Raw genomic sequence first — 25,649 nt, 5'->3', positions numbered from 1 at the left:
AGTACCAGCTTTCTATCTTCAAAAACACAAAAGTTGGGTCATTTCCGATCGTTCAGTTATATGGCAGCTATAGGATATAGTCGGCCAATCCTTATAAAAGTTGGCACGTCGAAATACCAAAGTTGGTATTTCTACCAAAAACCATTTCCGATCGTTCTGTTATATGGCAGCTATAAGATATAGTCAGCCGGTCGTTATTAAATTTGGTAGGTCGGATTAAGTGACCAAAAATATAATCTGTACCAAGTACCAGCTTTCTATCTTCAAAAACACAAAAGTTGGGTCATTTCCGATCGTTCAGTTATATGGCAGCTATAGGATATAGTCGGCCAACCCTTATAAAAGTTGGCACGTCGAAAAATTTTGCCAAAAATATTTCTCGTGTCAAATTTTTGAAATCTCTAACTCTTAAAACACCGAAGTTATACCATTTCCGATCAATCAGTTATATGGCAGCTATGGGATATAGTCGGCCGATCCCGGCCGTTCCGACTTATATACTGCGTGCAAAGAAAAGAATGGTTTGTGCAAAGTTTCAAGTCGATAGCTTTAAAACTGAGAGACTAGTTTGCGTAGAAACAGACAGACGGACAGACGGACAGACGGACAGACGGACATGCTCATATCAACTCAGGAGGTGATCCTGATCAAGAATATATATACTTTATAGGGTCGGAGATGTCTCCTTCACTGCGTTGCAAACTTTTGGACAAAATTATAATACCCTCTGCAAGGGTATAATAACATTAATAAATTCAAAAGCAATGACAAAGTGTAAAACTTGTATATTTTCGTAAAAATATCTCTAAGCAATTACATTTTCCATGGTTAGTATGATTATTACAAAATTAATAACCATAAAAAGAATAATTATATAGCCAATGTAAGGACAAACATCGCAAGACAGAAGCTGATGCAGACCGTCAACTAATGCGATAATTTTAAAATTTTCACATTAAAGCAAAATTAGATGCCACTAAGGTCCTTCCAAGAGCGAAAGGTTTGGTACTGCAGAGCGAAAGATATGCTTGAGATACCGCGAGACAACCCTAGCGCATGACGGCAGATGTCGGCCCATCGATTTCACGGGAGCCGGCGATCCGAAAAGAGACATAAAAAAAGCGGCGGAACTGAGTGACGACACGGGCGTTCCTTAAGGTCAAAACCTTAGTACCGGCCATATTTTTTTTCGGCGGCTGCATGGCGGTCACCTACCGAAATCAGGCATTTAGCGTCGAAGTTGCTTAGCGCCCGACCTCTTGGTTTTAAAATGGGATTAAAATAAAAAAGCAGAAAAGTAGTTTGATGTTCGCTTAAAGAATAATGGGAGCCGCAGCCTTCTCGACCTAAAGACTTCTAAAAAAAACTTCGTAAACCTGTGGATTATCTCCACGCCTGCGGATAAGGGCAGAGGAAAAAGCGTCGCGTTTAAAAGACGTCCAATAGATGTTGAAAACAATTGATGGCACTATCGATCGTTTTTAAAAAATAAGGTATGGTGCATGTATATGGTGCATGAGTATTTCGATCGGTGATGTGTTGCATTTTAGGTAAACGTCGAGTACCTCCCACACTTCGTGCTTCAAGCGTTGACAAGCAGCTTTGCATTTGAATTGAAAGGAACACTCAGTAAGGCGGGCCAAATTATTTTAGATAGGCGAACCCGGCTCAAGAAGAATATTGGTTAAACAAAAAATATTTGGTATAGCTAAAAATAAAATTTTTTTATATGTCGGGCGATAATATCAACGATGGTTCAAAAGTTATAGTCGTTAAATATCGATGGTGGCTACTATCGATAGTTCTCCGCCTCTAATCCAGAATCTAGCATTTATACAGCAGATCATAGAGAGACTTGCAGTTATATACCTATTCTGCCCAGCCGACATTACTATGTATGAACAATAATTGGAAACTAGCAGACCCTCGCAAGATCCGCGAAGGGAAATGGAACGAACCAATAGCATCGAAGTGCATGCTAGGCGGAGCATGTGGGGATCGATTTTAATACACCACTGCGACTCGGATTGGCGATAGCTTCATGACGATATCAAAAAACATTTTAACCTTAAGGGTTTGTACCACGTAATCTGTACTCAGCCGAAAAATAAACTAGCAGTGAAAATATTAAAGAGCACCTGCCAAGTGAAGTCCGTGTGGAGAATAATGTGTTCACGTTTATTTAAATATTTTTAAGGCTGAAGCGCGACGTCTCCCAAAACAAGTCAGTCCAATCTCCGTTCCCGAGTAATAGTGCGCCCTTCCATTTCGCTTATTTCTTTCTTTTACACACTTACTCCCGAGAGCTAGTAAAATTGCACTGACTTGTTTTGGGAAATCGTTATAAATTCAACTATTTTCATAATTTTCTAATGAAATTGGTCTCGTTTTATTCAGATATAACGAGACAATATTGATATGTGTCAAAAATGTAACCAATTGTCGGAAGTTGTGCCGAAAAAATGGCGTCAAAGTCTGAAAAATACGACAAAAATTCAAAAATTTCAGTTTCTTTCGTAAAAATTTTATCCTTTTTTTGAAATAAATTAAAGATCTATTTTTTTTCAAAAGCTAAAAAATTTAACTTATTTAAAGCTTAAAATTTTAATTTATTAAAAAACATTAAAAATTTAAAAATCCTTTTAAGAGCAAGTCCCGAAAAACCGTTTGCGTAAAGGCGTCGCTTTTACAGAGACGTGGCACTGATATTTCTGTACATCGATCGGCTACAAGCAAAATGTGCCGGGCAAGACAACAGCTCATGTAAGCAAGACAAAGATGCTAAAAGCAATCACAAGCCATCGCCTTCGGCGAATAGCTAAAAATTGTATCTGCGGGACTGGCGGTTCTGAAGTGAAGCAGATTGGACAGATTAAACGCATACCTAAATGACAATGGAGGCAGATTGAAGTCATGTAACTGATGACGCGATTATACTAGGATGCCAATAATAAACTTGATAGTAAAAAGCTTCCACCAAAGTACCATCACCTCACATATAACGGCTTCGTTTTACATCAGCTGTCTTCGAACATTGCATTTATCCCTGCCAATGATGCAAGATTGAAACATCCGTTTCCAAGACCACCTCAGATGTCACCGATTCCGAGAGCGAGAGCATGAAGGCTTATTTCGACCCATTATAATGGATAATAATTATTATTGTAATTATTATAATAATTAATTGGAGACCGTATATATCGAATATAGTTGACTGATCCTTATGAGCAGGGACCGTAATTGTTATAATTTTTAAATTTATAAAAATATTATTTATAATTATAATTAATTATTATTTATAATTTAAAAAATTATAAAATAAAAATTATTTGTTGATTTTTATGACAAAAAATTGAAATATAACTCTTATTTTCAATTTTTATAATAATAATTAAGAATAAGAATTATTTTTCAATAAAAAAAAAAAAAAAATAAAAATTATGATTCAATTTTTATTAAAAAAATTGAAAATAAGTGTTACGATTCAATTTTTATTATAAAAATTGAAAATAAAAATTGAATGCGAATAACTTCTGAACCGAGTGGACTATTAAAAAACCGCTTACATTATGTCCTTTAAGGACATTCGGATACATAAGGATACATAATTTGAAAGGTACTGCGCCACAGATCATAAAAATGTAAGCGGTTTTTTAATAGTCCACTCGGTTCAGAAGTTATTCGCATTCAATTTTTATAATAAAAATTGAATCGTAACACTTATTTTTAATTTTTATAATAAAAATTGAATCGTAACACTTATTTTCAATTTTTTTTATTCTTTTTATAAAAATTGAAAAATAATTCTTATTCTTAATTATTATTATAAAAATTGAAAATAAGAGTTATATTTCAATTTTAGCAATAGAAATTAAAATAAAAGTTTATTGTTTTTCTGGATTCACCCGTTAAAAAATTGTATATGTGTCCTTTTCCCACTCCCCACAAAGGCTTTTTTGTCGTTCAATTTTTTTGAACTCATAAGTCTTATTTGCAGTCCCTGCTTATGAGAATATCATAATTAATATATACAATTAATTACAATAAAAAATCTTAAAACAAGAAAGAAAAACCAACTTCGGGCGGAGCCGAAGTTGATATACCCTTGCAATTTAAACCGGATATATATCGCAAAAATCGGATATAGTTGGCCGATCCTTATGATTACATCATAATAAAACCAATTAATTAAAATAAAAATCTGAAAAAAGTACCAAGCTCCTATCTTCAAAAATACGAAAATAGATTTTTCTACCAAATACCATTTCCGATCGTTCAGTTATATGGCAGCTATAAGATATAGTCGACCGATCGTTTTGAAATTTGGTAGGTCGGATTAACTGACCAAAACTGAAATCTGTACCAAGTTCCAGCTTCAAAAACACAAAAGTTGGGTCATTTCCGATCGTTCAGTTATATGGCAGCTATAGGATACAGTCGGCAGATCCCGGCCGTTCCGACTTCTATACTGCGTGCAAAAAAAAGAAGGGTGTGTGCAAAGTTTCAAGTCGATAGCTTTAAAACTGAGAGACTAGTTTGCGTAGAAACAGACAGACGGACAGACGGACATGCTCATATCAACTCAGGAGGTGATCCTGATCAAGAATATATATATTTTATTGGGTCGGAGATGTCTCCTTCACTGCTTTTCACACTTCTGACCAAAATTATAATACCTTTTGACAGGGAATAATAATCCTTATTGAATAATCTATAACAGAGGTCGGCAGCCCAATACATTGATATGATTTTACCGCATTAGTGTTAGTAACGTATAGCAGAAAGTAGGCTTTGAGCATGACGTTTCACACATTTATACTGTGTGTGTGTGGCAGAGCTTGGGCAGAGAAATTTCCTATGCCCCCGAGATAGGGCCGTGCCGACCTCTGATCTATAATATAATAATCTATAAAATAATCTAAAAATAATCTATAAAATAATAATAATTATTGAATAATCTCCAATAATATGGGGAAAACTTGTTGCAACGCAATTTAAGAAAAAATTGTTTTTTTTTTAAGAAAAAAAAATCTCTGTAAAAACATTTATTTTTAAGTTTGGGCTGTCAAGTAAGGCAAAATATGAGCAAATAAGAGAGCTTCTAAATAAAGAGAAGAGTCTGAGAATGCTCACACTGTCAGTGTGCGCGCAGCTCTGCGGCGGAATTACCGACCCTATTCACGCGTGCTATGAATGAAAGTTTCCTCATCACTGCTTTTAAGTCAGGCCTTAATCCCCTCCTACAGGTTTTAAGGACTAAAAACTTTTGTTTTTTTTAATTAAATTTTTAATACTGATTAAGTTCCAAGTTAAAATTCAGATTAACTTTCAAAAAACACTCATAACCATTTTACCCATAACTCACAAAGTAAAGGATTTATTAAGTATTTTAATATCAATTACAGTATTATTGAAGCAAACATTTTTTGGAAAAAAGTTTCTCGAAAAACGTATTAATTTTCGAGATAAACAGAGTAAAAAATTTACGTAAAACGGTCGATATTATTCAAACTGACAAAAAGTATTTGGCAAAAGTAACAAATTTAATATTTTTTAAGATAAAAGCTTGGGACTTTTATTGTATTTAAAAAAAAAAAATAATCATAATCAGTACCATAATCAATAAATCAATCATAATCATAACCAACAATAATTATAAAATAATCAAAGCGATCATAACTACACACGATATTTGCGATTAATATCCGATCTTAACTGCAGGGATATATTAACTTTCGCCCGAAGTTTGGTTTTCTTTCTTATAATTTTGGTCAATGGTGTGCAACGAAGTGAAAGTGACATCTCCGACCCTATAAAGTATATATGCTCATGATCAGGATCACCTCCTACGTTGATTTGAGCTAGTTCGTCTCTCAGTTTTAAAGCTTTCGACTTGAAACTTTGCACAAACGAAACGAAACGTTAAAAACGAAATGGGACCCGATAGTAAACACCAGTGTCATGTTAAAGTGTCGCATGGTTGAACGTGGATACCTCAAGTTCAACCCCCACTACGGTTAATAAAAACAAAAAAAATTTTTAGAAGAGGTTTGCAAAGAGCCCTGGCGCAGTATTTTAACACACAGCCTGGTACTCCGTCGGAGCCTTGGGAATAAATGGGTTTTACCTTTAAAAGACCAGATAATAAGTTGTTCTCAGAAAAAAACGGACAGAAAATAAGATTTGCTAATCTGTCAATTTAGGCGGAGAATAAGTTGTTTGAAAAAATTCTGCGAATAGATCAGTGCATGCCAGAATATCGGACCAATCTTGTGTATCGATAAGGCTATTAAGTTTCTGAAAATCAGCTTTACGGAAGCAGCGAATCTTATTTGCCACGCATGGAGACATCTGATCGATACCAGGAATAGTTTCGATAGAGACCTCCAGAGTGGGGTGATATGGATCCTCTGGGGTTGAAAGGGGGAAAGCTCTGGAGAGAGCAGTATCATCAGGATCAGATACAAAGCATAAGTCTAAAAGCCGACCTAGCGAATTTCTAACATGGTTAATTTGACCTAGGGACATGTCAAACATGCCCGCGGTGAAGTCATGGTGAGTGATAAGTGACAAAGATGGTGAGTTCTCGATGTTAGACCACTTTAATTGCAGTATATTAAAGTCGCCAACCGTGACGAGCTGGTCACGATCAGTCATAAGATTAAAAACGTACCGAACTGCGGACAAATGCTGCCAATATGTGGGCGGTTCGGACGAAGGCGGTATATACGAACATGTAATGCAGGGGTGCTCAAATTCGTCTTGTGTGCAGAGCTTTTACTAACACAGACACAAGAAAACGTGTATATATGTAGCGGCGCTTTTGTGTTGGGGCGCAGCTGTGCACTGAGAGAAAAAAAAAACAGTTTAAAATATTTATTTTTGGTTTTTTTTTTCTACATTTGGTTTAAAAAAGATTCAATATTTTTATTAATTTTAGTGGTTAATAAATTCAATTGAGCTTATTTTTCCAGATTATTATTATTTAGTCGATTTCTTTCATTATTTTTTATTAATTTTAAGGTTCAAAAAACCCTTTCACAAAAAATATAACATAACACTTACGATGGTCCACCACGAAATAAATCAAAAGCCAACACAGACAGAAGAATAAGTTCCAGTGCATGTGCTCGAGGAAAAAACAAAAACAAAATACATTGTGTTCAGTGAAGCGTGACGACGGATAGTGATGTAATGGAGAAACAAGCAAAATTGTTTTTGTTTCGCATGCAAATCGAAGCCCATATACACGGTGCTTATGGGCGCACTACCCACAAGCACAGAGCATCTACAAAAACAAAAGTGCACTCAGTATATAGGCGTTGAGCACCTCTGATGTAATGTATAAAAAATTCACGGACAGAGTGATTTTAATTCACATAAATTCAATGTGACCAAGCTGTTGTGATTTCACCTCTTCAGAAGCAAGAGTAGAGTCTACCGAAATGAGGACTCCACCCCCCCTTCGCTGAGGTCGATCCCGTCTAAAAGTGGTGTACTTACTTGAAAAAACTTCGGAGCTAAAGATCTCCGGCTTTAACCAAGTTTCTGTAAAGGCTATAATATGGGATGCAAAGGAAGAACTATCAGAATATAGTTTAGGGAGTTTGCTACGGAGCCCCCTAGTGTTCTGATAGGTAAGTGTTATGTGACGATACTAGTTTTTTGGGTTAGTAGACAAGGAAGAGGTGAAAGGTTGGTCAGTGGTTCCGATATGGGGAAGTCTCATTCCCACTGGTTTTATAACTTTTTTCTTTACGGAAATAGGCTGATGTTCTTGGAAGAAAATATTCTCTGGCCAAAAACTGGAAGAACAAATCGTCTTGAACATCAGCGCGGGCACACGAATCTTGAAAGAAGACGTGCGCCGTATATAATTATATTTAAATTTAGTTATGTTCTCCACCTTTATATCGGCTTTTGTTTTGGCTTTGATATGCGCCGAGATATCAATCTCTGAAGTATCAGGGGCAAGCCGAGAAACAACTATATGTTTCGATCTAGGAATCACCTGTAAGGGTTTTGGTGTCGCAGGTACGAGAACTGCAGCATCAGTCGGTGCCGGTGGTCCGGACTTTGGAATACCCTTTTGGGTGACTCTGACGGAAGGGATACCACAGAGGACATATCAGACAATTGCTTATTTTCCTCGAGAAATTCAGATGGCGAATTTTTTTCAGTTCTAGCCCTTGGGGTGGCCGAAGAGTAGGCTGAGGCGGATCACAAACAGCGGATTTCTTACGCTTAGGAGACTCAGTTAGTAGCTGAAGGCTGCTTAACTGAGTGTCAAACACACAGAGTTGGTCATTGAATTTACGAAAACCAGTGATCAACTCTTTAAATCCATTCTTGGTCTGTCTCATCAACGAAATGGCATCCGAAACTGAAACACTTGGCGTGTACGACGTTTTCACATAGCCAGCAATGGATGGTAGGCTGGGATGAGGAAATTGTCTTGTTACAAGACTTCAAAGCGCAGACAAGTTTAAATTCCATATTTTATAATAAATAAAACAAAATTAATATATAAAAAGTTGAAAAACACTATACCTTGAACCACACTATACCTTGAGAGTGCAAAAGAAAAATGCAGAAATAGAGATAGGACGCGGAAGAAGCAGAGCTGAGCTATGCTTGGAATTGAAATTAGACAAATTATTAATTCGACTCCAAATATACCACAGCGCTCGCGAAGCGATACGGTTTAAGCTTAAGATTCTTAAGATTCTCAATATATTCAATTCACAAGTAAGTAAACACCGGTTTACCAATATTTATCATAAACGCAGTGCGCACAAAAAAAACACGACCGTTCGCTTATGAGAAACAGAGGGACGTTATGATCGCATATAAATCTTTGTGAGAATTTCATTATAAAACCAATTTAATAGATTTAAAATTAAAAAAAAAATGTAAGATTAAAAAAATGTAAAAAAGTCTAAAGGATATAGACGGCCGATGCTGATCCTTATGAAGTTTGGTGGGCTGTATTGTTTTGTCAAATATAGAATCCATAAAAAATCCCAACTCCACCTTTAAGAAACTCTCACCAAAGTTATGGCATTTCTGATCAATCAGTTATGTGGCAGCTTTAGGATATAGTCGGTCGAGTTATACGGCAGCTATAAGATATAGGCGAGCGATCCTGGTCGTTCGGACTTATATACTGCGTGCAAAGGAAAGAAGTGTTTATTCAAAGTTTCAAGTCGAAGCTTGGGACTTTTTTGTAGCTTTATTGTAATAAATTGGTTATATTATGATATTCTTATAAGCATCGAGCAACTATATCCGATGTTTCCGGTTTTAACTGAAAGGGTATATCAACTTCGGCTCCGCCCGAAATTAGCTTTCCTTTCTTGTTTTATTTCTATGGTTGTAAAACTCATTATGTTTGAATTATGAGAACGTCTTACAAACCTAACCTTATTTTCTTTGCACGCAGTATATAAGTCGGAACGGCCGAGATTGACCGACTATACTCTATAGCTGCCATATAACTGATTGATCGGAAATGCTGTAACTTTGTTGTTTTTTGAGTTAAAGAGGATTCATGAGTGCTTTTTTTTTGGCAAAACAATACGACATGCCAAATTTCATAAGGATCGGCCGACTATATCCTAATGAATTGACTCAACTTCCGTGTTTCTTAAGATAGAAAGTTGGAACTTCGTACATATTTTATATTATGTCAGTTGATCCGAACTACGAAACTTCATAACGATCGTATCTTATAGCCGCCATATATGTAACTGAACAATCGGAAATGGTATTTGGTAGAAATACCAATTTTGGTATTTTGGAAGATAGAAGCTTGGGACTTTTTTTTAGATCTTTTATTGTAATAAATTAATTATATTATGATATTTTCGTAAGTTTCAGTGTGCCGGCAGCGGTTGTTGATGATAAATCAAAATATGGATATTTTTCGATATTTTATAACCTTATAGCGTTTATATTTATAAAACGGTTATTGGTGTTGGTTGGCACCCCCATGCAAATTTCTGGAATTTTGTTTCGATCTGACTACGGGGTGGTACAAAGACCCTGTCAAAAACTGTTTTTCAGGTATTTGCCTCTCGCTCACTCTTATAGCTGGAAAACAGTTTTTGTCGATCTGAGTACTAGGATGAACACTCGTTATTCCAATACACGCTAGAACAAACTTACAAACCTTCCTTCATTAATATGTACAATACATTAATAGATATGTAAAGAAAGAAGATAGAGTAATATAGTATGCAAAATATAATTGCTTATGCTTTACATGTTTATACAAAATTCACCTTTTGAGTAAAAAAAATTAATAAAATTAATAAATAAAATTAGTTGGAATAAAAAAAATAATTATTGCCATCATTTTTAGTTATCAGACTTGATGTACACACATCCGCATAAATCTGAGAGCAAGTAAAATTTCAACTGTAAATAAGGATATAAGTACTAAGAAGTGTTCATAGCCGATTGATCACAATTTGCAGTCGCAATAGATTTTCTTAAGTGTGCCATCGCGATGGCTGCACCCGCAGCCTGTACGCGTTTCTCCGACAATTATGACATTAAAGAAGAGCTGGGAAAGTAAGTTTCAAAATAAATTTTTGTTGCTTTTAAAAAAATTTTAAAAATTATTCTTGAAACGGTTTATTTTTAGAGGGGCATTCTCTATTGTTAAAAGATGTGTCCAAAAATCAACCGGATTTGAGTTTGCAGCAAAAATTATAAATACTAAAAAATTGACAGCAAGAGGTATGATTTATGTACATATTTAAAAATTATCCTATAATCATACAATTATATTTATTTTTTTTAGACTTCCAAAAACTAGAACGGGAGGCAAGGATATGCAGAAAATTACACCATCCCAACATCGGTATAGTATTTTTTTTAAATTACGTGAAAAAAACTTATTTACCGAAATTTATTTGAATAATATGCATATATTTCTTTCAGTGCGTTTGCATGACAGTATTCAAGAAGAGAACTATCACTACCTTGTTTTTGATCTGTAAGCAAAAATTTTATATATAAATAATGTTATTTTGAGTCACTTTTCTGTATACGTTTTCCATTTTCAATGATGGACTTTTTATGTGCATTCGAAATATGTTGCAATACTTTTAGCGCTGAGAAGAATTTTTTAAGACCAACAGCAAAACATTTAACATTTATGAGAGCAACTTGTTTAAAGTTTACGACATATTGAGCTCTTATTGGATACGCTTTAAATAGGTTTAAATAAATAGACACATTGATAAATAAACTTAATTAAGCAATCTAAGTTGACACATACAGTTTAACGAATAAAAAAACCTATTGACGGGGTATAATACCGGAAATTTCTAAATTAGCCGAACCACCTACTTAATTTGTTTGAATTTTCTGTGTCAAATATTGGAAACTCATATTTTTTGTAATCGCTTTCCACCCATTATGATTACACGAAGGGATTATTTGACATGTCTCTAGGTCGGCTTCCAGACTCATGTTTTCTAGACTAATTTCATCCTGATGAAACCACATATGCCAGAGCTTTGCCCCTTTCAACCCCAGAGGATCCATATTACACTAATCTTGAGGTTACAATCGATACCATTCCTGGTGTTAATCAAAAGTCTCGCTCCGTTGCAAATAAGATTCGCTGGTTCCGTAAGACTTACTTTCAAAAACTTAACAGCCCAATTGATACATTTGATAAGTCCGATGTTCTGGTAAGCACCGATATAATGTCACCTTAGGAAAATGTTACCGTATTTTAAACAAATTGTATATAAATCAGTGGTCGGCACCCCAATACATTGATATGATTTTACCGCATTAGTGTTAGTAACGAATAGCAGAAGGTAGGCTGTGAGCATGACGTTTCACACATGTATACTGTGTGTGTGTGTGGCAGAGCTCGGGCAGAGAAAATTCCTATGCCTCCGAGATAGGGCCGTGCCGACCTCTGATATAAATATATACAAAAAATATATTTAAACAATATATTTAAACAAATTTAATAAAGTGTGCCGTGGAAATATCCGCAATGACCAGCTCTGCACGCATGAATTTCAGTTTAGCGGCCATAAGCTGCTAAATGAATCACCTAACCAACACCCAGACGACAATATCGCAAAGTGTGCAAAGTTTCAAGTCGACAGCTTTAAAACTGAGAGACAAGCAAGAGATCTTGAACACTTTTGACCAAAATTATAATACCCTCTGCAAGGGTATAAAAATATCAACTTCAAGAGCCAAGGCGATTCCGTAAAACTGACTGGAATGAAGTTAAAATAAGTCGCTTACTTAGTCTGCAGATAAGTCCGGCGGGTAAAAAAAAACCCGCGTTCACAAGATCGACTATGAATCAAAAATACCCTGCAAGAAGTCGAGGAAAACCGACCAGAAAAATCCACTACAAAATCGTTTGATATACAATATATGTCAGAGAAAACAGCTCGAACACCCTCGTCAAACAGATTGATGCCCTTCCCGGGAACGGAATTTTTATGTTGTTCCGCTTGTCAAAGGAGCCGCGTCAAAATATCTGGATAAGGCTCAGAAAAATTATAAAGAAAATCGAAACTGACATTACTACTATCAACTATGAGGGTACCGAACCCGCACTAACTGTCAAAAGTATGAACGCACTAGATCATACTGCACACTTTGGGCTGCTTTTAATCTTAAAAAAAAATACCCATACGTGGTCTCTATGAGAGCTAAGAGCTCTCTATAAGAGGTAAAAAGAGCTTAAGAGGAGCGACAAGCGACAGCAACGCGTTACCAAAATTTACGAAGCGAGTACACAGCAAAAACTATGCAAAAACTCAATCAAGTAACGGAAACCTGGCTGGATATAAAAAAAATCGCACCCGTATATCTAAATGTGTGAACGCGCATACTTATAATTTGAATTTGAGGGCCAAAATGATCGTGAGAAAGAGAGGTGAATGCTTTTTGTGGCTGCAAGGGCTTGTCGCAAGAAATTTTGGCTTCCATTTTCGTTGTATGAAATAAATAGTTACACATATATGTTATATGGTAAGTGCTTAATTAAAAAAAAGTAAGTGAGCTCCCACACAGAACTCGCCCCATAAATTAATAAGGAATCGGACATCAAATCGGGATTTAAAAATCCAATTGAAACGACCACCCCGATTTGAGATGCTGGGCTAGCAGCGTCAAAGACAGAGCTGAAACATATCGCTACACATCTTTAAAGTGTCTTCCAGCCAAATTCTGTCTCAAATGCATTTCTCCAGCCACCAATTTACCTAAAAACTACTCCTTCGCCAACAACAACTTCGTTTCGGACGAACAAAATCGAAAAAATCATCAGGGAGCTAAAACCAAAACACCGCGTTCGACGGTAACCTATTGACCCCAAAGATGTTATTAGCCCAAACAGCGCTATTGAAGTCGTCTATGGGATTATTAATTATGGTTACTTCCCAAAGAGTTGAAAGAAATCTATTATTCTAATGATATCTAAGGTCAAAAAATAACACACAATTCTGTCACTGTACACACTAATAAGCCTTCTATCGTTTTTATCTTGTTCGAAAAATGATTTCTAATTCACATATTACTATACTTTAAAGCTTAGAACACTATCTAGACTAGCCAATTTTTCTGTGCTTGGTGGTGTTATATTTTTCGACATATCTCAAGCCTATCTCAAATTTAAAACGCATTTTTCTACATAAACCCAAAATCTACTGCAGTCGTACCTTTACAATAGGGTGTACCCAATGCAATGTAACAATATCTGGTGACTACCTCACAGCTGGGCAGCTGGGCTGGGCTCTGCCATTCCCAAAGTGCTGGATAAACTTATTATTTCGCAAATTTAACATTTTTGCAAAAGCGTAATTTCCACCTCCCGGCATTACAAGCATCGTTCTACTGCAACAAACCTTCTTTAATTCAATTCGATAATACACAGGGGTTTTTCACAGCCGCTTGCAAATTGATGTGGTTTACACTGTTTTAGCGAAGCATTCGATTCTGTAAAACATAGTAACATAGTAAAACATTTTTAGCTACTTAAGCTGCATATTATGGGGTTTTCTCCAAAAATCGTACAGAAGATGACTTCCTATCTATCGAACCGCACGCAGCGTTTTTTGTTTAAACTCATCACTTACGCTAGAGATTATAAACCTTACATCTGAAGTCCCACGAGGTAGTAACTTAGGTTCTCTTCTTTTGGTTTTAAGTAAGTTGCTTAAGTTGGTAGTAATCTATGGTACTTCATTTATACATGCCGCCGATGTCAAGTTATGTTTTTCATTCTCAGATCATTATTAATAACCTTATAAACACTTGCATTTAGGCCTCAACAAAGTATTTTTGTGGCGTTCGACGTTTAATCGCAGTGAGCCCAATTTCTCGTACTCACTTGGGAATAACGTCCTAAGTCGTCTTGGAGTCCTTTTTCACCATAAGCTATACAGTTAATTAACATATTTTATTGACGGGTTATTCTTTTTTAGTTAGTAAATATGCCAACTTTGGTATTTTTGAAGATAGAAGCTTTGGACTGTTTTAAAGATTTCTTATTGTAATTAATTGGTTTTATTATGATATTCTCATAAGGATCGGCCAACTATATCCGATGTTTCCGTTACATATCCGGTTCCAAAGGGTATATCAACTTCGGTTCCGCCCGAAGTTAGATTTCCTTTTTTGTTTTCATTTTCTTTTGTTGATTGAAAATAGTCTTGTTCTTCAACTTTTCCTTTGAACAAGTGGTATTTTTCCTGTAAAATTGTTTTTACAAGGTATATTTATATGATTTATATAAAGTATATATATATATATACTTTAGGGGGTCTGATCTATGTCCATTGATGTTGGTTTTGATTGGTGGGGGGTTGTTGTAAGAATCATTCGCTCATGATTTATATGGAGGAGTTTGGTTGGGAGTGTTGGGACGGTTTTTTGATGTTTCAAGCGTCCTTGATTTCTTTTTTTAAATTTTACATACTAAAGTTCATAAGGAATGACCGACTATATCCTATAGCTGCCATATAACTTAAATAACCCAATATTGATATTTTTAAAGATAGAACTTAGGAACTTTTTTTACCCGGTAATCGTTGAGTACCATAGAGGGTAATTCGTAGAGGCATAATTTAGTAGTTGTGTTCTACGACATTTTGTATGCCTCGTAGAGGCATAATTTTGCTTCATTAATATCTTACAGCCATGCAGACATGGCTGATCGACTAGGGTGTTGATGCTGATCAAGAATATATATATATATAATATAATATATACTATATAATATAATATAATATAATATATAATATATATAATATAACTAGCAACCCCGGCAAACGTTGTTTTGCCCTTTTTTGTTTTCTATAAGGGCTAGCTGTTTTTTCTTCATTTATTTTGGTTAATAAATATTTTTCAGTATTTCAAGTAGATTCAGTATTTTTATGTACCACAAAATTCCCCTCGCCAATATCTAACAGTTGTTTAGAGAAAGGGTGGATCCTGACGCATTTGATCGCGCTTATTCTTGGTCAGTTCTTGTTCAACATTACGCCACAGTCGCGATGATTTTAAGCAAGCATTGAATTCATCAGCGTCCGTTAACCGTGAACACCTTAAAAGGAGTAACAAAGGGCCGTAAAGGGCCGTAGTTTATCATTGTTTCTTATATCCCTAAATGACCAATCCAATTCCCCATTCCAATTTTACGACCTATAGTGCATTCATCCAAAATATGGGCACTATGCCCATAGACGATTGTTTTTATGTTGCACACTGCATCTGGATTATTTTAAATGTTCAATGACAACTCTTAAACAACCTGACCAACGCATGATGTTCATGAAGCAGACACTGCAAGTCTTGAAGAATTGCTCGCTTCATTCCTGCATTGATCCCTAGGCGTCGATCAAGTTTTTCTTCCATGTTGCCCATGAAATATATTTGTAAAAATTTATTCTGTGTATCTTCGAAAGGTAGTAATGATCCAATTCGATGGTGAATCTGTCTTTGTATCTACAAAATAAAAACCAGATTCTTTAACTACATTCTATGTAAGTACAAAAATAAATACCTTAAATGTCGGATTAAAACCTCCTTCTTCGATAATGTCTGCCCCAAATGGCGTCATTTGGAAACCACTATTGTATTTTCGAGTATTTGCAAGAAAGTGGCGTGATTCTTGTGTTTCGCCGCAAAGCAATGAATACAATGGCTCATGTGGCGGAGTCAACACTGGCAATTTCACTTTACCATTAACGCAGCATAATCCAGGCGTTTCTCCGGAAAACTTTAATGCACCACAATACTCGCAAACAACGTCCATTTGCCCAATGCAAACGCTAGGATGCAAGCTGTAATCATTGCTGCAATTGTATCGAAACGCAGCTCAATTCAAATCAGCTAAATATCTTGTTCTGCGTCGCAAATTATCTATTTGTTGACTTCTGTTGTTCGCTCGACGATTCTGCATTGCCAACCGAGCTGTTTCACGGGCTGCTTCACTTTGCTCTCGTGATTGAGAAGCACGAAGTCGAGCCATACTATTGCGGCGCTGTTCACGTGCAATTTCTTGTTCTTTTTCAGTCCTTTCATTTGCAGTATTTTGTATTCTTCTTGCATTACGGCTTTGTCGGGAAAGATTCGATCGTCTTGGTCGCGGCATTATTAATTAAACATCCGAATCAAATCGATTGCTGCAGAACGCGTTTGCCTAACTCTCAATCGTGTTCGCTCAAGCCTAGCTGCTGACATTTTGACATTTTCATTTGACATTTTCTTGTGCATCTTTCGATTGTGATTCACGTAACTGCGCCACTGCGTCAAATCTAATGTCAAATATTATGATTGCGTTCAGAAATTTAACTTAAGATTTATAATTTAACGTTTGTGACAAAACTTAAGATTTATCTTTCGATTTCTATATAGTCTTATTAAAAAAATAATCGGACAGATTAACAACTGAAGTTAGCTAAAATTAATTTTCTCGAAGCTATATGAAGCTGTGAGACTATGCAATTTTGTCGCGTTCGCGATTCACTTTCATTTTTGTTGAGTTTCGGAACGCGATATAAGATCCTCCAACGCGCATGCGAATTTGAACTTTATACAGCGGTAATAAATTACAAATTGACTCTCCATTTTATTTAGAAAACGTTTGTATGGGAAATAGAAAAATACTGTTTTGAGGATTTTCCCGGCAATTATTCGAATTTTTCTCACCTTTTAAGCCTTCCCTAGACCTCCACGAATAATTCAAGACCAAGATAAGATAAATCCGTTCAGCCATTCTCGAGTTTTAGCGAGACTAACGAACAGCAATTGATTTTTATATATATAGATAGATATATACTTTAGGGGGTCGGAAGTGATTCCTTCTCTATGTTAAATACATTTACACGACTAAAATATACCTTTGTACTCTACGAGTACAGGGTATATAAATCTTGGTTAAAATAACCTAAAAGACGCTGAACCACAAACTAATAAAAGCAATAGACAAGCGTAACATAACAGCAGTGATGGGTTGAAGCAAAAACTGGTAGATAGTTGTTTAAAACAAATAAGTGCCCAGTAAACCAAAGAAACGGTTTCTTCCCTTTCTTTTAACCCGCGACACCAAAAAGGAAAAATCAGCGTTTAAGAGTAACTTGGTTTTACTGACCGCTAAGAGCCACGGTCTTGCCCACTCGCTCCAACTCCCGCGTGATGGAGTTCGCAGTGTAAAACACCCCCTCCGGGGGGTAATACAACAAAAACCGCGTCCAGACGATCGACGAAGAACCAGGCAGATCCAGTAGCAACAAGTTTTCCCTACTTGCGGAGGTTGAAGAAAATTAACCAGCGCAAGACACCGCATAAAAGCACAACTCCCCTTCAATCTATATCGAGAGAAAAGCTCGAGTGCCCTGGTTAACCGAATTGATCGGGAACGGTGACAACTTTCATGTTGTACCGCTTATCAAATGGAACATCCATGAAACAAAGGTGAAACAAAGACTTAAGAGCACTTCCAAGTCGTGTCTAAACATCTGGACAATGCTAAGAAAAACTACAACACTTACCAGCTGAAAATCAGCAAGGGCCTACGTGGATCTAAATGGTAGTAAAAGGAATCAACCACGACGTTACCCCCGCGGAAATAAAATCTGCTCTTTAAAAAATGGATCGGCGCCAAGAATGTTATTAACAAATTGAAATGTGAAAGAGCCACATAAACGCAACGGTCAAGTGCAATACACAAATTGTCAAGAGCATGGACACACTAGGTTATCCTGCAGAAACTGTCTTTGTAGTTGGCGGCGATTCCCATAGCAACAAGGATGTACCGTGAAGAAATGTGGAAACTGCGGAGGGAATCACACGGCAAACTATAGATGACGTGTGGTGTACATGACGCTGAAGAGTCGCATGCGACAAGCGATAAGCGACAGCAACGCGCAATCAAAAACCATAGAATATGTACACGGCATCGAAAACTATGCCAGACGTCTTCTTCGATGAAGAAGACCTCTATGCGATGCTCTACGATTTGGGATGGAAAATCTAATGCATCCTAACTCACAAAGCTCTCAACAGGCCTTAACACAGCCACAAAGAAAAACGGAAGCTACGATGTTTACCCTCCAACAGAATTGGTTCTAAGAGCCGACACACTTAGATAATTTTCGATCACTTATGATACCGTAGTAGGATCTTTTCGTAATCTGAAGATTGCTAGGCTAGCAGTTCGCTTATCTGAGGCTGTGGTGAATTTTTTTATCCTGTTGGGATCTAGGACTGAAACATCTAAGATGTCTATGATGAATCTGTTTTCCAGATGCTTCTGTCTAACAGATTGCCACTGTCCAGCCTTTCAAAGAAGATGTTCTACAGTTTCATCAGGAGGTGAATTCATTCGCCTAGTCCCGTGATGACTCTGATGAATCTGCAACTTCGATTTCTATCTACCATCTATCCTCAGAAGTTGGGATGTTCTTTTATTTGAGATGAGAGCCCGAAGTGGGCGCGCTAAACGGCAACTGAATTGTTTTTGCTATTGATGGCTTCTTTGAGTCGAAGTTTGTATGAGGCTAAGGGAATACTAGTACTCTCCACTTCGGTCTGGAGTGGTGGGGTGGTGCCTATACGAGCCAGTTCGTCTGTTATGCCAGGGAACCAAAAAGGCTGATGTAATACTGTTGTGGCATCTAGGAAAGAGATGATGTACAGGCTGAAACTGTTTTTGAGTTGCTTTTAATCGATTTAATCGATTTTATGGCCGCTTGGCTGATGCTGTAAATCTTGACTTAACCGTTGGTGCGGCCTGATATTTTAGGGTGATTTAGTGCTTCTTTAATTGCCATCACCTCAGCCTGGCAGACGCTGCAGTGATCAAGAAGTCTGAAGGAGACGTGGATGCCTAGTTAAAAACATACCTTTCGATCTAATACGTTCCAAACCTTGGACCACTCGGACCACTCTACTATACATCGAAAGGGAAGGAAGTAGACCCAATAAAATACTACAAATCTCATCAGCAAATCGAACAGCTCAAGCGAGAAAAGAAGAGCACGCGTCGTGATTGGCAAAACAGCAGATCACCAGTTTCAAAACAACGCCTTAAGAAAGCAACCCGATCACTCGACCAGGCTCTTCACCAATAGCAAGAAAACGCAGTTACGTAGATCCAGAATCTTTCGCCAACAAGCACAAAGTACCCTCTGTGGAGGGCCCACCAAAATCTTAGCGCCTCAATTGAAACGACCACCCCGATAAGAAACTCTTCGGGATGCTGGGCTCCCAGCGGCGAAGACCAAGCTGAAACATTCGCTACACATCTCCAAAGTGTCTTCCGTGCAAATTACATTGTTGCACACCCACAAACTACTTATGTCGTACCTCTACGTATTATATCTACCTATGTCGTACTGAGGGTATTCTCAGTGAGCAGCACTTTTGGGCGACTACATCATCGAAGATGGAGTTTCAGAAGAAAACGCACTCGGCCCTTGTCTATATGTTTTGTATACTCCGGATATTCCAACGAACTACTAACAACATCAACTTTCGCCGACGATACCGCTATCCTTAGTCGCTTCAGATGCCCAACCCAAGCAACAAACCAACTACCTAATCATTTTAGAGTAGTGAAAAGGTTGCCGGCCGACTGGTCCATTAAAATAAACGATCAAAAGTGTTAACATGTAACTTTTACTCTTAATAGACAAACATGCCCTCCGCTTTCACTAAACGGTATGCAGATCCCTCAAGCTAACGAAATAACGTACTTTGGAGTTCGCCTCGATAGACGAATATCCCGGCAGTAAAAGATGAAATCCAGATCCAAAAAGTGTCCTACAAAGAAAAACTGCCCTCGCACCCATCGCATCCTTGCATCGGGGATTGACTTGGGTTTCCATTTCACCTGCGGATCTCACCTGCGTCGCAACAACCTCCCAACCCAGCAATCGATAGGGTCGTTTATTTCGGGGTCGTCTAACTCTGTATCAGTCAATATGACTGTTAGTTAAGTTAAAAATTTAACACGCGATACTCGTCTTGTTAGACTTGAAAAGCGATTATTGAATAACAAAAAGCAAGCTTAAATAAAATGGTTGCTGAGAATCCAATCTGTTAAAGTTTAAACTTTAAAGGTTAGTTAACGTGTAGGTGGAAGAAATGAGGTAACCATGTGCCCAAGCTTTCTTTTCTACTTTGACATTCGAGGGAAGCGGATGAAAAGATTCATAGAAATTTGATTATGAATTGTACATTTATTAATTTACTAGAAATTTAAAGTGCATATCACTGCTTGGAGTGGTTAACAGTGGTTACCGACTGTACCTTGCTGCCCTTGCCTTTACCGGCTTATAAATAAAGAAAACCAATAAACACTCATCAGCATCAACACGGGTGACTTTACTGGGGCGCCGCTACAAACTTCGAAGACCGGCAATATTTCGAAAATTTGTATTTGTAAAATTTGTATGCTGTATCGGGGACGACTCCGTGAGCACGTGCCGTTGATCACTACAGAAACGCTGACCAGCTTGACGGTTGGGGACAACTACGAGAGTTACTCAGGTGTCGACCAGAAGAGGATCGGAACCAATGACGTCAACGAGGTCTCGTGGGAAGCGCAGGACCTGCAAACAGAGCTAAGGTTGTTGGAGGAAGAAGATCAGCTGTTGCAGTTGCAACAACAACTTCTACATAGGCGAAAGGTGCTCATGTGCAAGCTCCCAAGGGAGAGGCTATCGGATACTGGTCACGCAGAGAAGATGCCTGGAGCATCCAGTACACGGTACCAGAATGCTCGTACAGATATAATTGGTGAAGTTGCCGTTGTTGAAGGAAACGGTAGTACGCCCACCCTTGTTTCCCCCTTTTCTACCAGTGGGAAGGACAACTCAGTCGCTAAGGTCATATAACCTGTGGGCAGACCATCTCACGAACAATTGAGAGGGAGGAAGACAAATGTGGCTGAGTTGATGAAGTTTTCCGGAATGCCGGAGGACTGGCCCTTGTTCATCGCAATGTATGAACAGATGACGGAGATATGCGGATTTACGAATGCCGAGAATCTGATGAGGCTTCGGCATGCGTTGGAAGGACCAGCCAAGAACGCAGTTCAAAGTCTAATGCTGCATGCGGGATGTGTTCCGCAGATAACGCCACGCTGAGAATGCGATTTGGGCGACCCGAAATTATCATTGACTTGTTAGTGACAAGGATTAAAGAATTTTCCCAAGTGAAGGAGAATAAGCTTGAAATGCTGGTTGTCATCTCGGTGGAGGTGCAAAATGTTTGCGCTACGATGAAAGCCTCCAAGTTGGACCAGTACTTAAACAACCCAGCGCTTACGCAGGAGCTAGTGAGCAAGTTGCCATCGATGGTGCAGACGTTTTGGGGAATGCACAAAGCCTCCCTAACAGTGTGTACTTTGGCAGAGTTTAGTACGTGGCTACCGCAGATGGCAGAAGGAGCGAGCCATGTGATAGTCCCAAGCTCGTCACGGTACATACACACACTGTGCGCCAATCGACCCGCGATTGCTGGAATGCGACCCGAAGGTGTGGCTTGTGCTGGAGATGTTTCCAGAGCCACAAGGTGAAAAAATTCGGCGTCCCCAATCCTTGCGGAATAGAAGAATGCCTAGAACGCCACCACCCCCTGTTTCATCGCGGCAGCATGGATCCCGTCCAAGCCAGGAGCCATGAATACCGAACAAGATGGTTTGGAAATGCTATTCACCTTGGAGTCAACGGACAACCGCAGCCTCTATATATGCAGTGGACTGCCGGCATGCACCGGTATGAGGATACCTCGGTCAGACTAGACTTAAGGATCTCCGGCAGTGGCCAAGCGAAGCTATATAATCTCCGCGACGTTCACTCGGTCAAGTCTCTTGATCTCCCGTCGCAGTCGTTAAAAATATCCCACCTTAAAGAACAGCACAGACACCTTCGACATCTACCACTGTACGGATACGACTCAGCACTGCCCAGGCTTCTGATAGGTCTCAATAATTGCAGATTAGGGTGCGTGCTTCGCACCAAGGAAGGCACAACAAAGGACCGATCGCTGAGAAGACTCGTCTGGGGTGGACGATTAAAGGAAGAAGCTCCAACAGTGTGGGTGAAGCCATAATCTCAAACTACCACGTGCTTCACATATGTGCTTATGAAACTGAAGAGAACAAGGAGATCTTGCGCCTGCTTGAGCAGTGCATGTGGTCGGACGGCGGCCCTGGACCGGAGAAGAATAGCAAGAGCCTATCCAATAATGACCAGTTGGCTATACAGCCGCTGGAGATGAATACGAGGCGTATAAATGGTCGATTTGAAACAGGTCTGCTTTGGAGGTATAAAGATGACAAGCTGCCGGATAGTTTACCGACAGAACTTAAGCGATCACGATGCCTACCAGACGGAGATACGACTAGTTTTAAAAGGAAAACCATTAAACAAGAATAACCTACTATACAAGCTCGGACCCTATATGGATTCAGATGGAGTATTAAAACTGGATGAAAATGCTAAGGTGATCAAGGGAAACGACCGCGTCGTACTCCCTTGCGACAGCCACATCACGCAGCTTATCATAAAGGAACTTCACCGAAGATTTCTACACGCTAACCACGAGGCGGTGGTCAACGAATTAAGATACAAATTTTGGATACCTATAGAATAGATAGAGAGCTATAGAATTAGCCCTAGCTGCCCTTGTCTTAACCGGTTTATGAATGAAGAATAAGAATCAACAGACTATATTCGATATAGTTTTGTTTGCGATATTTATCTGGTTTTAACTTCGGATTCGCCCGCAGAAGTTAGCCAAGACATATTTTGTCAAGTCCTGACTCTTATAGTCCCTTCTTGTTAAAAAAAAACATAAATTTTAATTTTATTAAATTCACCTGAATTTATACATTTTTAGCGTAACTGGTGGTGAACTTTTCGAAGATATTGTCGCACGTGAGTTTTATTCAGAGGCGGATGCATCGCATTGTATTCAACAAATATTGGAATCAGTCAATCACTGCCATCAAAATGGTGTGGTGCACCGAGATCTCAAACCAGAGAATTTACTATTAGCAAGTAAGGCAAAGGGTGCAGCTGTTAAACTAGCTGACTTTGGCCTTGCCATTGAAGTTCAAGGCGATCATCAAGCATGGTTTGGATTTGCTGGCACACCCGGCTATCTCTCACCAGAGGTTTTGAAAAAGGAGCCCTATGGAAAATCGGTAGATATATGGGCATGTGGTGAGTATTGAACATTTTCTAAGTTTCTAAGAATAAAATTGTATTTTTTTTTTATTTTAAACTTTTTCCTAACCACAGACCGAACATAATTTGATATAATTTAGAAACTTATTTATTTTGTTTTACCCACAGGAGTTATTCTCTACATACTTTTGGTTGGTTATCCACCATTCTGGGATGAAGATCAACATAGATTGTACTCACAGATAAAAGCAGGAGCTTATGACGTACGTAGTTTAAAAATACTTCACCGAAACTAATTAGTATATTTCGATGCTTATGTCTTTTTTTTAAGTATCCCTCACCAGAATGGGATACAGTCACGCCGGAAGCTAAAAATCTTATTAACCAAATGTTAACTGTAAATCCAAACAAGAGAATAACTGCTGCCGAGGCTTTGAAGCATCCATGGATTTGTGTTAGTATTACAACCCTACTATACATAAAAAAAAAACATTAAAAAGAACATTTTATTTCCAGCAAAGAGAACGTGTTGCGTCTGTTGTACATCGTCAAGAAACTGTAGACTGTCTTAAAAAGTTCAATGCACGGCGCAAACTTAAGGGAGCCATACTTACAACGATGCTAGCTACCAGAAATTTTTCAAGTAAGTTAAAAAATAAAACATTAAAATATGTAAGTATATATAACACAGGTCTACAAGTTTGGTAAAATGACTTGTAATTTGCTTTCTATGGAGTCTATAAACAAGGATTTATTTTTTATACAATAGTGGACATATTTTTTTTTTTTAAGTATTTCGGCCAGCGCCGAAGTTGATATACCCTTACAGTTAAGATCTGATATAAATCGCAAATATTGTCCTAATGAGAATTTTAAGAAAGTGATTCTCATCGAGAAAATATTTTCTTTATAGGGTCGGAGATGTCTTCTTTTTTGCCTTTTCACCAAAATAATAATATCCTTTTCCCAAGTTCTGAAGCGTTTCTTGTGAAAATTTCTGCCAAAGTCTTTCAACTTCAGAAATTGACGATGTTTGGATTCCTCTTGTGCTATATGTAAGACCGTAAGACCTTTTCTTTAATGTTAAGATCCGAACTTTAGGGTGTCCAATCTAATGATTTTAGTTCCAAGTTTCCTAAAAACTTCGTAATCATTTTTTCTTTATTGCGTGGAAAATATCCTGTTGCAGGATAAAGTCTTTTCCAATGAGTCTGTCCTCGGAAAGTAATCTATATTTATTTAAGATGCGTAAATAATTTCCTTGATTTATCATGCTCTTGATGGGTACCAAATCAGCGATCTAGTTAAAGCAGATACATTCCCAAAACATTACACTGCTGCCTCCATTTGGTATGGGGTGAGGTACGGGTGTAATTTGTTTCAGAATGTCTTTAAGTAATCTTCAGTACCAGAGTTTAACTATGGTAGTCAGAAAAACTCGTGACATGATGCAGTGGAAAATCCGTACATTAGTCAACTTGTGCTTCATAAATTTATAGTTAATTGTTGGCCGGGGTACTTTTTGAACTTTGCTGAGGCTTTGGACCGGAACTCCTGCATGGTACGACTTTATTTCGTTTCGATAAATTTAGCGTAGCTCTCATGTTTAACCCATATATTAACAAAATAGCTACATACATATCACGCATAATCTCTTAAATTACGTCAATGGATCCCATAACTTCTATAAGTAAAGAGAGACACATGCTGAAATAAATCTGGGAGCTGCGTCAAAATAATTTTGTCGTGTGGCAACATAGAGCTCATAATACCCATGTGGCTCATAATACTCACGCAGTTCAAGTTAAGTTAATATTTTTTTCTACGCCCCCTAACGCCTTTACAAATTGAAAATTTCTGTAGCGCCAGTAGAGGAAGATTTTTCGAAAAAATTTTTATCTGAAATTTTAGCAAAATATGCCGACTTTTAGAAGAGACCAATTCCTATACAAACGTGTT

At 37.8% G+C, this 25,649-nt stretch overlaps 1 protein-coding gene across 13 annotated transcripts in view; it reads left to right on the top strand.

The window, feature by feature from the left end:
• Positions 1–25,649, top strand: part of CaMKII (Calcium/calmodulin-dependent protein kinase II) — a 99,470-nt gene that overhangs the window by 3,496 nt on the left and 70,325 nt on the right. For 11 of the 13 annotated variants that reach the window (XR_006246421.2, XR_006246422.2, XM_043213462.2 and 8 more), the window contains exons 2-9: positions 10,364–10,575; positions 10,649–10,743; positions 10,808–10,867; positions 10,948–11,002; positions 23,401–23,726; positions 23,859–23,953; positions 24,022–24,144; positions 24,207–24,333. Coding sequence is in view for 10 of the 13 variants with exons in the window: in XM_043213462.2 (XP_043069397.1) it covers positions 10,511–10,575; positions 10,649–10,743; positions 10,808–10,867; positions 10,948–11,002; positions 23,401–23,726; positions 23,859–23,953; positions 24,022–24,144; positions 24,207–24,333 (946 nt within the window). In the remaining 3 variants the exon portion in view is untranslated. Of the gene's footprint in view, positions 1–1,790; positions 2,075–10,363; positions 10,576–10,648; positions 10,744–10,807; positions 10,868–10,947; positions 11,003–23,400; positions 23,727–23,858; positions 23,954–24,021; positions 24,145–24,206; positions 24,334–25,649 lie in introns of those variants that run through there. The other 2 variants (XM_043213455.2, XR_011443537.1) reach the window with 2 other exon arrangements.

This window comes from Drosophila bipectinata, chromosome 4 (genome assembly GCF_030179905.1).
Source record: "Drosophila bipectinata strain 14024-0381.07 chromosome 4, DbipHiC1v2, whole genome shotgun sequence".
NCBI lineage: Eukaryota > Metazoa > Arthropoda > Insecta > Diptera > Drosophilidae > Drosophila > Drosophila bipectinata.
Note: the sequence above shows the minus strand (reverse complement) of the source record. Positions and strands in the feature narration are given on the sequence as shown.